Genomic DNA, 17,177 nt, shown 5'->3' with positions numbered 1-17,177 from the left:
CATAATCAGGTCGGCCTGATTCTGACCTGATTATAATCTTGTTTGGTGGGTCAACCCGCTGGTTGACCCGCTAACATGATTACAACCCGTTTTTTTTAAAAAAAAAAAAAAAACCCCCCCCGGAAACTTCAAGAAACTTGAAAGAAAGGCCCAAAGGAAAAGTGGGAAACGCTGAAATTCGGTTGAAGCGACCCTTAGGTCCCTCTCCAGTCTCCATAGCCAGAAACTGCAAAAGGCTTAATCAGCGCCGGAGGGACATCCAGGGCCACTGGAGGCAGCAAAACCGGAACTAGCAAGGGAGGAGAACTGAAGATAGACCCACAACCGCCGGAGGAGCTTGACTCGCCCTTAGAAGATGACAGACCCACGACCGCGGGAAGAGCTTCCGTTTGATTCAAAATCGGAACCGGCAAGGGAGGAGAACGGAAGATAGACCCACGTCTGATTCACGACCAGAAGAGCTTGACCCACGACCGCCGGAAGACCCACGACTCACATCTCTTTTCTTTTCAGTTTTCTGTTCTCACTTTCACGCCTCCTTCGACGAATCAACATTCACATAGCCTCACAGCCTCGCGAATCAACCTGTTTTCAGAGCTTAATCGTGCCGATTCAGGTGAATTTTCCATTAGATCTGTTAGCGCTTGTATTGGTTTTGTTTTGATAAACAATGGGTTCTCTCCTTCTCAGTCGTCTCTGAACAATCGGGGTTTGCCGGTTTGGTTGAAAGTAAACGTGTTACCCGGGTCGTGTTCGGGTAACACGTTTTGCAGGTGGGTCGTGTTCGGTTTTAGATTTCCAACCCGATTAATAATTGGGTCGGGTTTGTGTCAGACTCGATTATGTAATCGGGTCAGCCGGGTCGACACGAACCCGACCCGAATTGCCAAGCCTAAATTTAGAGCCGTAATGAAACAAGTTTGTAAACAGTTTGAACTCAACTTTTATAGACTCGATTCAAATTCAGTTCGTTTATTAAACAAGCTGAATTCAAATAAAAATTTAGCCTCGTTTATTAAACAATCTGAATTCTTATAAACTTAGGTTGGCTCGTATAAGCTTGTATAAACTTATACAACTTCATTTTTGTTACTTTTTATTTTTTAACTTTGTAACGAAAACATCTTTAAATATTTGAAAATATAAATGAAAATTATCTTCCTAATGCGAGTCTTGATATACTATATGTGTGTAATGAATGTGTGTATACATATAGACTAAAGATTTGATTGTTTATGATTCTAACTTCTAAGTATACTATTATTCAATTAAGATTCAAATATATATAATTGCACTTATATTTATTTTCTTAACCCTCAAAATTGATCGAGCCTGCCTGTAGCGCACTGTCGAATGCTTATAAACTAGCAGTTAGGTTGAGGAAATTGTACTAAAAGAAAGGTCTTGGAAATGGAATTTGGTCTCCCTGATTGGATGTTCTGTTGAGAGGAGAATAACCAACTTTTAGAATCTGTCGAAAGTAAAGGCAGAGTAAATATTAAAATGAAAGGATTAGTTCTTTTGGTTGCTATTTTTGTTTTGAAAAATGTCATTTAGTACACTGCTATACAATTACCATTAGTACCATATAACTGGGATGACGTAGCATTGAAAATCAATCCTTAATCTTTTATTTTATTTTTGCAAGTGCTAATTCAGTAACTGGTTTTCACTACAACTTCATCAAATAGTATAACAGTTTATTAAACAACATTACTCCTTTTTTTTTTTTAATGAAAAATGAATGTTAATAACAAAAAAATTTGCCTGTTTATTTATCTTGCCAATTGAGTCAACTAAAATTAAAATAAAACCAAATTTCTTTTCTTCTAACTCCATTTAACATTCAAATGCTGTTAAGCAATTTTGACAACCACATCAGAGATTTGGCCACATATGTTGCCAACAACAGCAAAAGATGATGATTACAGGAAACACCAAAACCTTCAATGGAGAAAAGGAAATGAGAAATCTTAAGTTCTTGAAAACTTCCTACTAGTACAAGTTTTGGATCTAGAACTAAATTATACAACCTCTTCAAAGAACCACAAATCCCATATGCACCCAAACAAAAAACACAAAATCACTTTTGTTAAGTGAAACTGCAACTTGGTATCTCAGCTAAAAAAATGCAACATTATTACTTGGCAATCAAGATCTCATAAACTTACAAGCAAGCAAAGAAGCAAAAATTGAAATTGAATTGTAGCCAACATGAGATTGTTTTGGCCTGAGTTGAAAATGTGATATTTACTTTTCAAAGTAAAACAACAATGGAGACTTGACAACTTTTCCAAATGCAATCACCTTCCCAATTTCACAATTACTTGCATTTATCATAGACATATTAGGGATAAAAACAGCTTCAGCAAGACTTGCATACCACATATAAAAATTGGAACCCAGATAACAGTTCACTGCCAGCAAACATAAATCAAACCCCTAATGTCAAAACATTACTTCCACAAGATACAATCATTCTTCAATGACATTAACTAGTTCATACTCGACTAGAGAAAGATTGTTATCCTCTTTAACTTCAAAATTAGCAGGTTCGGCAGCTTCAACACGTCCCCATTTATCAACAGCTAGCCTCATAGAACCTTTAAACATGTCAATCTTTGCATTCCGAAGGATTGCAGTGGAGCCTGGATTCATGATATCAACTGCACATAAATAAAGCCATGAATTAATACAATACAGAAGAGAAATACTCTGTAAATCTTTATCTAGCTGCTAAAACTATAAGCGAGTATAAAAGTTTGATACTCATCCAACTAATGAATTAAGGAAGTAATAAACCAAATGAAAACCTGAAGCTTCACATTTAACGGACGAAATTGCAGAGGCACAATTAATTAAAGGAATTATCATTATCAGGCCAAACAAATAGAGAAAACAAAAAACTCAAATTCACAAATTCCTTTCTGTTCCTACACTTTCTCAGCAACCAAGAAATCAGAACAAATTCTCCCAACCTCCATTGCATCAGAGAAAGCAGGGTCGTATACATTATACATATAACTATACATGTACATCCATCAACATATACACATACATGCATGGTTTCAGTGCAACTAAATACTGTATACGCATAATATGTTAACACACTAGCAAATGTTTTTTTTTTACAAGTAAATCAGTCTTAATGAAAGTATACTAGCAATAACTATGCCTTTCTCAGTTTTCAGAACCAAACCTTAATACAAATGCACAAATAATATGTTTACATACATTAATCCACACATTAATATTCAGGCATGGACATAAGTATGGGCACAAACACATTGTTTTGATTTCCACCAACTGGCCAGAGTTGCACCAATACCAATCCCAGGTCCCCAGGCAATGAAAATCCCAAAACATCAAATTCTTCCCTCTTCCAAGCTATCACAGCAACCAAAGACACCACAAACACCACAAAAACAACCAAAGAACAGATTCACAAAAATAAACATACATAACCAAACCCCTGTAATTACTTGCATACATTTATTAAAAAAAGAAAAAGGGTTGCATAGAGTAACCTTCCCCAAACAATCCAATGCCCAAACTAGCAATATTCCCCTTTTCTCAGATTAACGCAGCAACCAAATCACCAAGTAAAACCAGAGAGCTACGAAGATACTAAACAAAGCGCGAAAATGAAAAACCCTAAACACCCAAAAAACCAATTTCTCCCTAAACACCCAAAAAACCAATTTCTCCCTAAACACCCAAAAAACCAATTTCTTCCATTTTCTCATAAATTCTCAAAGAATCTAAACACAGCTATTTATTTATTTATTTTTTTTAAAAAAAATATTTATCAACATACGCACTATCTACCTTGTTCATTGCGAGCAGTGTAGACGATGGTCCCAGTCTCGTCGCCGACGAGGCACTCGGCGATACGAGTAGGTTGGTGAGGGCGAGAGAGAAGCATCGATGATCGGCCAGGCTTGTTGTTGGCGACCTTGACGGGCTTGGAGCTTACAACCTTGACAATAAGCGTGTGGCCTTGCGTGCCGGGCTTCAACTGGTCGACCTTGATGAACACCGGCTTCCGCTTCGCTATCGCATTCCCTGTCGCCGTTGTCGCTTGCGCCATTGTTTACGCTCCAAAAAAGCTGAAAACCCCTACACACTTTAGAACGCCAAAAGGGGGTTGAAGCTAAACCCTAGAGGTGGAGTTGTGATCTTATTTTGAGGCGATTGGGATTTTGGGCTTTTATATTATTTTGTTATTGTTTGGGCTGAAGAAGGTCTATTTTGCAAAAGGCCCTAAAACTTTTTTCTTTTTCTTTTTTTTTTTTAAACCAAATTGTTTTGAAAGATTTTTTTAAAAAATAATAATAACTTCACTTAAGGGTATTGAGCTTTCACAATTTTTTAGAATGTACCTGATCTTCAAAACGTCTCAATTTAGAGTATCGATTTTTCGAAAAGTTTCAATAGCAGGTCTTCCGTTAAATCCTGCTAAAATGTTCAAAATATCCCTGGATTTATTTTTTTAAAAAAAAAATTATAAATTTTTTCAAAGATTCAGGCATGGGTATTTTTGCAAATTCCATTAAATTCTGACCAACACCTAAATTCTAGCAATTTTTTTTTTCCTTAAAAAAATAGGTATTTTGAGAATTTTAACAAGATTTAACAGAAAATCCTAATGGAGAATCTGTTATTGAGATTTTTCAAAAAATAGATACCTAAATTGAGACGTTTTGAAATTTAGGCATCTTCTATCAAAAAAGGTGAAAGTTTGGTACCCTTAAGTGAAGTTCTTCCAAAAAAAAAAAAAAGAGTGTGTTTGAACAGAGTTAGTCATTGAAGCATATAGTTATTTCAACCGGTAGAAAATACTAAAGTACAAAAACCTTTTTCAAAAACTTAAAATTGATGATTTATATTGTTGAATATATATTTGTTAGGAAAAAAAAAAATTCCTTGAAAACTATGTTGAAAGAAACTTCTCCAATCGAGTTAAGAACCTAATTTTCACATACAATTTTAAAAATGCATATGGATAATTATGCGCTCTGTGAATCATATTAAAAATACATATAAAAATTACATGCTTTAAATATAAAATATTAGTTTAATAAACTGCATAGTATGAAATAAAACCTTTTCAATTTGTGAATAATCTATTAACCGCTGTATCAGTTCAATAAAACCCTCTATAGATGAGTAGCTCATTCAAATTTGTGCTATTTTATAAGAGCATATCTAGTTCTTTTGTTCAGGATTTTGTTTTTATTATTATTATTATTATTATTATTATTATTATTATTTTTAATTATTGGTAGTTACACATGGAAGGTAAAGAGTAAGTCGTAGATTCATATCTAGCTTCTTAAACCAAGTAATCACCTTATGCTATCAATAGTTTATTTGGAATTTTTTTGACGTGAAGAAGTTAATGATAAATAATGTGAGCTAATGTGGCAGCGTCCATTTTTCAATGGCTGATTAGCAATGTCGCATTAGCCAAGTGGGATGAAAGTGTAGTGTATATTATGTAACATTTCAGTTTTACACAGTCCCAAATGCTCATACTCTGACCTGACAGTAAAAGTCACCATTGAATTCTACAAGTACTTTCATTTGTTATTTCATTCAAGAATATTGCAATACACACTCTTACTCCACACATTGACGTAGCTTTTAAAATTATCATTAAATTTAGAATGATTCACTATTAAATTTGATCTAATGGTAATTTTAAAAACGACGTTATTGAGTGTGAAAGTAGAAGTGTGAGTAGAAACGTATATTACATTTCTTTTCATCCAATAGCAATCTTCACTGTCATGTTAGGGAGTGAACATTTGAAAGTATGTGTAAAACTCTTCTTCTCATAAATAAGAGTAATGTTATAAACCACATTTTTATCCCACAATTATTCCGCAATGCTATCAACTTTTTTTTTTTTTTGTTAAACAATTGATACAAGAATTTTTTGAGATTACCATATCATCATTGTGAAATAGTTGTTGAATAAAAATGTAATATATATCATCACTTCCATAAATAATTAGCTTCATATGGAATGCTAAATCAAAACAAAAAGAAACACATTTCTATTCTAGTAAATAAATGTCAAACAATTTTGATAAGAATGTGTTTCGGAAAACGGAAAATTGTGAGAAAGATTTAAAAAACTACTCCCAAGGCCCCTGCATTTCAGTAGACCAGATTTCAGGCCACATTTTTAACCTACAAATGATAAAAATTCACGTTACAAGCACCAAAATAACTATCTCAAATCCAAAAAGGAATTTTTTTTTATGAGAAAGTACCTCATGGTCAGAGTTCCATATGCTGATGCCAAACCATTAATTGAACTCTTGTGTTGATTAATTACTTGTTCATAGTTGAAGACAAACAGAAGTTCCAGAATATGGAGCCCGTGGACATGAAAGCAACACGAGCTTGAAGAGGCACAAGCCTGTAAAGGTGTCAAATGTATAGTCAAAGCATGTTAAGTTATATCTTTCAATCACTTACGTGACAATTCGTGTTTACGTGTCGTGTTCGAGTTGTGTTAATGTATGAATATAAGACTATATAGATTAACCCTAAACTAACCAATTTAATTAAACGGGTCAAATCCTCAACTCTAACCCGCTAATTTCGTGTTGGGTTAGTGAGCCGTGTCAAAAATTATCAATCTTTATGTCACGTATGGGGTTTGGGTTATATCGATGCATGAGTATAAAATTATATAGGTCAACTTTAACCCAACACATATAATTAAAAATGTCAGACCCTTCAACCCTAACCTGTTAATTACCTGTAAAAAACTGTCAACCTTAACGACGTACTAATTAATCATAATAATGGTGAGAGATGTCAGTGCTAGAGTATCATGTTATCTGAAAAATGTTCATCATGAGCCTAAACAAAAATTTGAAAATCATATATACCAGTGTGTTTCAAGTTTTAACTCATTCCACTCAGTTTGTAGTTTCAACTTCCAGTTAAAGTTAGTCACTTCAGAAGTTGTATCAACTAGTGAAGCATCTGCGTCGGGGAAGTAATAAACTCCCCTAGTTGGTAATAAAGGGTTCAAAATCTTTCCTCAACAAGTTGAACCTTGGCAACTTTGGAAGTCAATCAGAAAAGAGAGAAAAAACCAAAAAAAGATTACATCTACAACATTACATTTGTTGTTCCTAATACTGGACTCAAAATACCAGTTGACACGTGAGACCTGTTTGTTTTTTATGAGAAATTCAATTATTAGCTTATTCAAACTTTTTGAACAAGAACTGTTTGTTTACTTATTAGGAGAGAGGGAAATAAAACAGAATAGAAGTAAACGTGTACCAGAAATTCAATGCACTGACTGGGATCCAGAATCTAAATCCTGCATAAAATGAAAAAGGAAATCAAATTGCATGAAATTTGAACCTCATCATCAAGCCAAGATAAAGTCGAAGTCAAAGATCTTTATACCAAAAAGCAATGTCGGAAGAGCATCTTTCTGGTACTTGTCTGGAAGCTGTGAGAGCTTCCCTTGCCATAAGTTGTTCCATGCAAAAATAACAGCAATCACACATGGACCAAGCACAATTTGGTTTAGTAGCACCTGCAAGTAAATGAAACTATAAAGAATTTCCCCTTCATTTTCCAATTTACTTATGTTAATCAAAATGCTCATTGTTGAAAAGCGAAAATTCAAATAAAGTATACCTTCAGCATTAGATTCTGCACCGTTTGCTTCGGCAAAGAACGATCAAGATACTGATACCACGCATAAGAACCAGGGCCATAGCAAAGAAACCCATAGGAAGTCATCCGCAGGGCACGGAGCCAATCATGGTCTGAAAGGAGGGTCCACAATACATCCTAAGGGAAAGTTTTTGGTTAAAGATGAAACTCAGAACAGCCCTATGCACCGATTAGATACAGAGGAAACGTAGGAAGAAACCATCTCAACATGTCATAAATGTACTGAGAAGGCTTTCAACCACATAAAAACATAATTTGCAAACTAGAAATGTAGATTATGTCATATTGAAAATTTCTCCAGCAAATGCAACTACTATAAACAGGTTACCAGGCTGATAGGCCAAGCTACCAAATCAAGAACCAGCCCTTGTTCCAGCAGGTTTGATAACTATTCTAGGACCAGCCAATCAGAGGCCATGAAGGATGGATATGGATAAGGAATACAGCTACGACAGAGTAAAGACATGGTGACATCAAAAAATTGGGTAAAAATAGGAAACCCCATTTTGTCTGTGTGTATATACACAGGCAGAGGGAGGGCTGGCAAAACAGTGAATTTTGAGTTTACAAATAATTCTTTTTTTTTATATAGGTAAACAAATTGCATTAAAAAAGCGTAAAGGTTCTCCAATGTCTCTAATGTTTTTGGTTTCAGTTTGTGTGATTCAGTTGTGCCCATGTTTAATGTTTACCATAGAACTTCGTTCATTTTATTTCTACTATTTATTTTCAAGTTATAAGGTGGATGTGTGCGTGGGGGTTTTTTGATGATCATTTTGAGTGGGGTTTTGTGGGCGTGCATGGTCTGAATTTCAGGATTGATCGGAGGGGTCTTTGGGATGAGCTGGCTAGGATCCTGAGTTGGTGGAGCTTGCCTTGGTGTATAGGGGGAGATTTCAACATTACTAGGTTCCCTAGTGAAAGATCTGGAGATGGTTGTGTGTCTGCCATGAGGGACTTTTGTGATTTTATCTCTGAGCAGGGTCTTATGGATTTTCCACTCGTTGGAGGTTCTTATACGTGGTCGATTTCCTGTGATCCTCCTGTTTGGTCCAGAATTGATTGTTTTCTTGTCTCTCCTGATTGGGAAGATAGATTTCCTGAGGCGTCTCAGAAGAGGCTTCCCCGCCTTTACTCTGACAATTTTCCTATTCTCCTCGATTGTGCTAACTCTACTTCAAGAAGTAGGCCGTTTAAGTTTGAGAATATGTGGCTCAAGGTGGACGGTTTTGTGGGGTTGGTGAAACAATGGTGGGATTCACACTCTTTTCATGGCTCTCCTAGCTTTGTGTTTGCATGTAAACTAAAGGCCCTCAAATCTAATTTGAAGACTTGGAATGTAGAGGCCTTTGGTAATGTGGAGAGAAACAAGAGAAAGCTTCTTGAGGAGCTTCAGGCGTTTGATTCAGTGGAAGGTAGTAGGGCTTTGGGTGAGGGGGAAATTCAAAAGAAGCTGGAAATTGTCAGTGAGATGGAGAGATGCTCACTGTTGGAGGAGGTCTGCTGGAGGCAAAAGTCCAGGGTGACGTGGTTGAAAGAAAAAGATAAATGCACAAAATTCTTCCATTCTATAGCCAATTCAAACAGAAGGTACAACTCTATTGATTCCTTATTGATTGGAGATTCCATTTCTTCTAATCCGGCAGAGATAGGTGAGCATGTAGTTCAGTTCTATCAAGATCTCTTCTCTGAGAAGCACAGTTGGAGGCCTCGGTTGGATGATCTTTCCTTTGATGCTATTTTAGAGTCAGAAGCAAGGTGGTTGGAGAGAGCCTTTGAGGAGGAGGAAGTTAGAAAGGTAGTGTTTGCTTTTAATGGCGACAAAGCGCCGGGTCCGGATGGCTTCACTATGGCTTTTTTCCAAGCTTGTTGGGAGGTTTTGCGCTTGGACATTATGGAGGTTTTTTCTGAGTTTCATGCTAGAGAAGTATTTGAGAAGAGTCTGAATGCTTCGTTTATTGCTCTTATTCCTAAGACTCCAGGAGCTTTGTCTCTCAAAGATTTCCGGCCCTTAAGCCTTGTAGGAGGTATCTATAAGATTATTGCTAAAGTTTTGGCTAACAGATTGAAGACGGTAATGGACAAGGTTATCTCCAAATCTCAGAGTGCTTTCATTAAAGGGAGGCAGATTCTTGATCCAATCCTTATTGCGAATGAATACCTTGATAGTCGTATTAAATCAAGGGAGCCGGGAGTCGTTTGCAAAATGGATTTAGAAAAAGCTTATGATCACGTTAATTGGGATTTTCTATTGTATATGTTGAGGAGATGCGGCTTTGGGGGTAAATGGTGTTCGTGGATAGCTCGTTGCATTTCTTCTGCAAAGTTTTCGGTGCTAGTTAACGGCTCGCCTAACGGCTTTTTCAATAGCTCTCGAGGCCTAAGGCAAGGAGACCCTTTGTCTCCCCTTTTGTTTGTGTTTGTGTTTGTTATGGAGGTGCTGAGTCGTATGATTACTGCGGCGGTGAGTGGGGGTGTGTTGGATGGTTTCAGAGTGGGCAATGCTTCTTTTTCCCACCTTTTGTTCGCTGATGACACATTGATTTTCTGTGATGCTAGCTCCTCCAAGCTTTGGTCTTTGCGATGTCTCTTGCTCTTATTTGAGGCTGTCTCGGGTCTTAAGGTTAACTTGACCAAATCCAGTATTATTCCAGTGGGGAATGTCGCCGATGTGGGAAGGTTCGCTGACATTTTGGAGTGTGAAGTTGCTTATTTGCTAGTAATGTATTTGGGTCTTCTTTTGGGGGCTTCTTACAAGTCTACTTGTATTTGGGATGGAGTTATCGAGAAGGTTGAAAAACGGTTGGCTAGTTGGAAAAGGTTATATCTCTCTAAGGGAGGGAGAGTGACCCTTATCAAGAGTACGCTCTCTAACTTACCTACGTACTATATGTCTCTGTTCCCTATTCCGGTGAGTGTTGCATCGCGCATTGAGAAGTTACAAACGCGATTTTCTTTGGGGTGGAATGGGTGAAGAATTTAAATACCATTTGGTGAGTTAGGAGAAGGTTTGTACTCCAATTTCGAATGGGGGGCTTGGCATTCGAAATTTGGTTATGTTCAACCGCGCATTGCTAGGTAAATGGTTATGGCGCTTTGGCATGGATAGAGATGCTTGGTGGAGAGTTGCGGTGGATTCCAAGTATGGGAGTTTGTGGGGTGGGTGGTGCTCCCGAGAGGTTGCTGGGGCGTTTGGAGTAGGGTTGTGGAAGTTTATAAGGAAAGGTTGGGAGAATTTCTCCAAATTCCTGAGATATGAGGTGGGGGATGGGAGTAGGATTAGATTTTGGCATGACTTGTGGTGTGGAGATACGATTATGAAAGAAGTGTTTCCTGATCTCTTTGGCATTGCTCGGGTGAAGGATGCGTCAGTGGCTGATAACTTAGAGAGTTTGGGCGGGTCCATTCAATGGAACGTGAGCTTTGTTAGAGAGGCTCATGATTGGGAAGTCGATGTTTTTGCCTCTTTCTTCCAGGTACTGGACTCTACCAAGGTGAATTTTGAGAGGGCAGATTGTCCTATATGGGTCTCGTCCAAGACAGGTGTGTTCAGGGTGAAGTCTTATTTTGGTTCTATGATGTGTTCTGGAGGTAGTCGGTTCCCATGGAAGAGTGTATGGCGGTCTCAGGCTCCTCCGAGGGCAGCTTTCTTCACTTGGTCTGCAGCTCTGGGCAAAATTCTTACCTTGGACAATCTCAGGAAGAGGCACATAATTATTGTTGATAGATGCTGTCTTTGCAAGCGGGATGGGGAATCAGTGGACCATATTCTTCTGCATTGTGATGTGGCCTCAGCTCTATGGAACAACATTTTCTCTCACTTTGGTATTTCTTGGGTCATGCCTAGGAGTGTGCTTGACTTAGTTGCTTGTTGGTGGAAGTCTGGGAGATCTGGGAGCGTTACTTCTTGGAAGATGGTGCCTATTTGCCTTTTTTGGTGTATTTAGAGAGAACGAAACCTTAGGTGTTTTGAGAATCTAGAGAGCTCCCTAAAGGAGGTGTTAGAGTTGTTTCTCCATACCTTGTATGTCTGGTCGATGGCTTATTTGTACCCATTATCAATCAGCTTTGCTGAATTTCTTGCTTCTTTTTCGCTTTCTAGTTAGGTGTTTCCTGTTGTATACTTTTAGTGTACGTAGGGGCGCCTTACGCTTTCAATAAAACTATTATTACTTATCAAAAAAAAAATATGTTTAATTTTGCTCTATTAAAGAAAAGTTTGTGTTTTTATGGAGGGAAGTCATGTGAGAATGAAACATATTCACAAAATATGGTATCCTTCTCTTTGGGTTTGTATGCCAGCTGATTTGAAATATATTCGACAAAGCTTGGGTTTTTATAGAGCAAAATCTTATGAGAATGAAATATATTAGAACTGTAGAGACAATATCACAGGAATTTTTATTTTTATTTATTTATTTATTTATTTATTTTTATCTCTTATTTGGAGTTTTTCATATTTAGTTGAATTGGTATGTGATAAAAGTTAAAACAAAAAAAAGAAGAAGCACATTTCTTTGAAATTAGTGCTCACTAAATGGATTGTTTTCAAATGCATTGTAATCAGTTGTCAATATCAACTAGTGAGTTAACTCTTCCAATTTCAAAAGTTACAATTGAACAAGCATTTTCGGCCATGAATATCGTTAAAAGAAGACTTTGCAACAAGTTGGAGGATGACTTTCTAACAAATTATTTGGTTATCTACACTGAGGAAGAAATCGCTGAAAATTTTAGAACAAAATGTTTATAGATGATTTATATTCTCTAAAACACTGTCAGGTCCCATTATAATAAGAAGCATGTGAATTTTTTGTGTTCTTTTTTTGTATGTATCTATGCCCAAGTTGACTAGATATACTTTTGTATACTCCTCTTTAGTTCGGAGGCAATATTTATGGAAACCAAACCAAATTTCATTAAACTCCTCCAGATCCACACGTACAAAATCACAGACAGAGTCCGGAATAGATTAGACACAGCCACACGGGCTAAATGGTGCGCCATAGCATCAGCAGCCCTTTGAACAAAAACAACCCGCCATGCCGGAAAAGTGTTAAGAATTGTTTGGGTATCATCAACCAGACTTGCATAGGCTATCGCAGACACACTTCCAGAGTTGAGCGCATGAACAATCACCTGAGAATCCCCTTCCAAAATCACATTCTGAAAGCCCATATCCCTTGCCAATAATGCACCTTGCCGAGCTGCATATGTCTCAGACACCGCCGAATCAGTAAGGTAAGGTAAGAAATTGCACATCATCGCCCTAACTTTACCTGTGGAATCCCTAGCAACGATACCCAATCCCATGTTGTTGGAATTAGAATCAATAGCGGCATCCCAATTCAATTTAATCCACCCTACAGATGGTTTCGTCCACCGGTGTTTCACAAATGAACCGGCTCCCAGATTCGTTGGCAACAAAACCATCACCCAAATTCGTTGGCAATACTAAACAAGCTTCCTAGAACTCAAAGAGAGTATCTTTCGCACATTTCAACAAACAGATGGGCGGCAGAACCTTACCTCCAAATATTACACAATTCCTCCCTGTCCAAAGCTTATGAGCCGTGACAGCCATCAACTCCAACATATCCCATTCCAACCGATTACTAAAATACTGAAAAAGCGACAGAAAATCACCTTCGGAAATTATGCCCTTCTGAATACTCGTACACTCAGCCCAGACCCCTGTCAAACATCCGCACTGCCATAGAAAATGCCCGGCCGTTTCTACTTCAATCCCACAGAGAGGACAAAATGGATCAAACACTACTTTCCAGTGGAACAATTTTTCCTTGGAGGGAAGGAGATTGTTGCATCCCCGCCAAAGAAAGACTTGAACAACACGGGGGACCTTCAACTTCCAGATAATCTTCCAAAAAGGACTTGCCCAGGCTGTCAAAGAACCACACCCCACAGACCGATTTCGCCTTTCAACCTCCAGATAATAGGCACTACGAACCGAGAATTCACCATTCTTGGTACCTGTCCAGATTAGGCGATCGGCTTGTGAACGTGGTGAAATCCCAAGACTACAAATTTGAGCCACAACATCAGCTGAGAAAATGCTTTCGATATAAGGTACGTTCCACCAATTTGAAACTCTGTTAATTAAGGTATCAACAATTGTTTGCACATCCAGACCAACAGGGGGAAGGTATAAAGCATGGGAATTATGGGGTAGCCACCGATCACCCCAAATCCTTATTTGTTCTTTAGAGCCAACCTTCCACATAAGACCTTCTGTCAGCAAAGATTTCGAATTCCATATACTCCTCCAGGCGAAAGAGGGTCTCCCTCCAAGCTGGGATTCCAGAAACGAACCACCCGAATAATATTTTTCTCTAAACACGAGCCACTAATGTCTCTGGATGTTGGACTAAACACCAACCTTGTTTGACCAATAAACTCATATTGAAAGCTTCCAAATCCCTATATCCCAAACCACCCGTATTCTTGTTTCTTTCCAGTTTAGGCCAACTCAACCAAGAGATTTTCGAAGTGTTTTCCTTGTGACCCCACTAGAATTTGGCCATCATCGAATTGATCTCTCGACATAGAGTTTTTGGAAGCTGGAAAACACTCATAGAGTAGGCCGGAATCGATTGCAACACTGCCTTGAGAAGGATTTCTTTCCCGGCATGGGAAAGAAACTTCTCTTCCCAACCATTCATCTTTGCCCAAATCCGCCCCTTGATACCAATGAAAGTACTAACCTTAGACCTTCCAATAAGTGCTGGAACACCGAGGTATCGTTCATACCGTTGGATAGGATTCACCCCCATTGCCCTAGAGAGAGACAACCTTACCTCTACTTTAGTATTTTTAATAAAGAAAAGGGAGGTCTTATCCCGATTTACCTTTTGACCTGAAGCATCTTCATAGCATGCCAAAATTTCTTGAATTATGCCCCATTCACGGAGATTAGCCCTACAAAAAAGTAAACTATCATCTGCGAAAAATAAGTGACTAATCATTGCACACCCCCCCCCCCCCCCCCCCCCCCCCGGGCGAGAAATAGGAACCCCGGAGAGGACACCTTCCCTCGCATGATTCTGAAGAAGAGAACTCATGGCCTCCGCACAAAGTATGAAAAAATATGGAGATAGAGGGTCGCCTTGTCGAACTCCACGAGAAGGGATAATATTGCCGTGCGGTTGTCCATTAATAATAATAGAATAGGAAACCTCCTCCAAAAAACCCCATTCCAAACGGTCGTATGCTTTACTCATATAAAGCTTAAGGGCCATATACCCCTCCTTTCCTTGAAGCCGGGTATCTATTGTATGCATCGTCTCAAAAGCCACAAGGATGAGACGTCCGGGAATAAAGGCACTTTGTTCCAGAGAGATGACATGTTTTTTTTTTTTTATAAGTAATAAGTTGGTCTTATTAAAAGCGTAAGGCGCCCCTCAATACACCGGCAGTATACAAGAGAACGCACCTAGCTAGAAAGTGAAAAACGAACAAGAAATTCATCAAAGGTAAATGACAACAGTGACACAAAAGCCACCGTCTAAAGATACAACGTATGAAAAAAAGAAGCTAACATGTGGTAACACCCGCTTAAGGCGATTAACAAGAACCTTTGCAATGAGTTTATAAAGTACATTGCAATATAATGTCTGGATTTTATTTCTCCTAGAATTATTTCATTACTTCCCCGCCCCCCCCCCAACCCCCCCCCCCACACACACACACACTACTTTTAACGACATTTTCCTAAGCAGCCGAACGGTCAGATAAACACTTCCAGTGGCAAGCAAACAGATGAAAGCAAAACATAACTTTCACAATAGTCAAACTTTAACTTTCCCCACATTTTCCCAGCAACCAAACACAGCATAACAAAAAGAAAAAAAGAAAAAAAAAAAGGACAGTGCTTGTCTGACCTTAGAGAAGCCATGAGGATCAGAGAGAGACTGTTTTTGGTTCAAAGCTTTTGTTTTTCTCCAACGCTCTCTGAGCTGAGCGATTGTGTCGCCGGCGAGAGCGAGTGAGCCAGCTACGACGGCTTGCTTCAAGGGGAACTGGAAACCGGCTCTGCCGGTTGCCTCAACGGAATCGGAGGATTTGGATTTGGATCCGCCCTTTGCTCTTCGCCTGAAGGGATAGTTTAAGCTCCAGAGGCCGCCAAGGCCTCCACCGAAAGCGTCCATCTCTGAAACCAGAAAGAATTACAAGCAAAATGATTTTTTTTCGGCCTCTGAAGTGAAAAAGTGCCCCAAAAAAAAATAATTAATAAAAATAAAAATGCACTTCTTAAACTACCATTTAATTAACATTTACGATGATAGCTTAATCGACTGGGGACACTAGTTTGAATTCTCCTCCTCTTCTTACGTGGACATATAAAAAATAAAAAATAAAAAAAAAACACTTAATTAACAACATCTCTTCAAACTACTTAAACTACAAAAAATTTGTCAATGTCTCAATATGACAAAATAACATTTAAATAAAAATTAACAAAAAAAAAAAAAAACCTTGAAAAAATAGAAAAGTTCACGTACCACCTAAAACTATGACTGAATTGTTAATGTCCCATAAACTATTGATGGCATCAATGTCCTTCCAAAATACAAAAAATTGCCAATATCTTCCAAATGACAAAAATAGGCTCAATAACAATAAAATTTTGAAATAATTGCATTACTAGTTCTTGTAACTGACCTAAATTACAAATAACTCCCTGTGGTACAAAAAGTTCATAAAGGGTCCTCGTGGCTAACTATAATTACGAATCACTTCCTGCACCTGTTTTCCGTCCACCAAGTTAACAAATTCTGTTAGTTCGTCACGTCATACTTAATAGGAAATAGACTCGTGGCCACCCCAGGCTTAGGGGAGGCCGTGCGTCACCCCTCAGACATGGGCGGGCCACCCCTTTGCTATTTTCTATTTTTTTAAAAAAATAAAAAAAAATTCAAGTTTTATTTATTTATATTTTTGGGTAATTATCTTTTCCCTTCATGAACTACCAAAAAATGCGCGATGCCCCTATAAACTACCAACTCGACTGAAAAATGAAATTGACTTCTAAAAATAAAGTGTGTGCATAAGTGTCAACAAAAATTAAAGCATAATGAAAATAAATGACAGATTTTTGTTGACGAAGTGGAAACTCAATTAAGAGAAAAACCAATCCGGGGCAGCCAAACCCAGGAATTCCACTATTCAGAAGACATAGCTAGATACAAGACAATAACACTCACATATACCCGATGCAGTGGTCGTATCTTGATCTCTGACGTGTAACCCAACACGAACGCTTCCCAACCAGGTTCTCCTACCTAAAGGGGTCTTTAATGGAATCCTTTATCTTAGAGCCGACCTCTAAGATAGACTTCAGTTGTAGTACAGCAACAGCACACTTGATAGGGCTTCAGAGGAAATATCACATCTCTGAGCAGTTGTGGAATTCAATACCGAATTCTTGCAGTTCTCAATGCCCA

The 17,177-nt window shown here is 38.1% G+C and overlaps 2 protein-coding genes across 3 annotated transcripts; both read right to left on the bottom strand.

The window, feature by feature from the left end:
• Positions 1-2,347: 2,347 nt before the first annotated feature.
• Positions 2,348-4,182, bottom strand: LOC133859220 (uncharacterized protein At4g28440). The gene is made up of 2 exons (XM_062294548.1): positions 3,829-4,182; positions 2,348-2,666 (listed from the first exon to the last, which is right to left on the bottom strand). Exons 1-2 carry the CDS (start codon positions 4,088-4,090, stop codon positions 2,476-2,478), a joined length of 453 nt encoding a protein of 150 aa, XP_062150532.1. The 5' UTR covers positions 4,091-4,182; the 3' UTR covers positions 2,348-2,475.
• Positions 4,183-5,961: 1,779 nt separating this feature from the next.
• On the bottom strand, positions 5,962-15,926 carry LOC133861938 (uncharacterized). Of its 2 annotated transcripts, none has more exons than XM_062297768.1 (6): positions 15,615-15,926; positions 7,678-7,833; positions 7,441-7,573; positions 7,312-7,351; positions 6,282-6,430; positions 5,962-6,158 (listed from the first exon to the last, which is right to left on the bottom strand). In XM_062297768.1, the coding sequence occupies exons 1-5, from the start codon at positions 15,879-15,881 to the stop codon at positions 6,343-6,345; spliced, it is 684 nt and encodes a 227-aa protein (XP_062153752.1). In that variant the 5' UTR covers positions 15,882-15,926; the 3' UTR covers positions 5,962-6,158; positions 6,282-6,342. The 2 variants fall into 2 exon arrangements, with proteins under 2 accessions (XP_062153752.1, XP_062153751.1); XM_062297767.1 differs by having other exon boundaries at positions 5,962-6,198; positions 15,615-15,925.
• Between the last annotated feature and the right edge of the window lie 1,251 nt (positions 15,927-17,177).

Source organism: Alnus glutinosa, chromosome 2, assembly GCF_958979055.1.
Source record: "Alnus glutinosa chromosome 2, dhAlnGlut1.1, whole genome shotgun sequence".
Lineage (NCBI taxonomy): Eukaryota > Viridiplantae > Streptophyta > Magnoliopsida > Fagales > Betulaceae > Alnus > Alnus glutinosa.
This window is presented reverse-complemented; position numbering and strand designations above follow the sequence as displayed.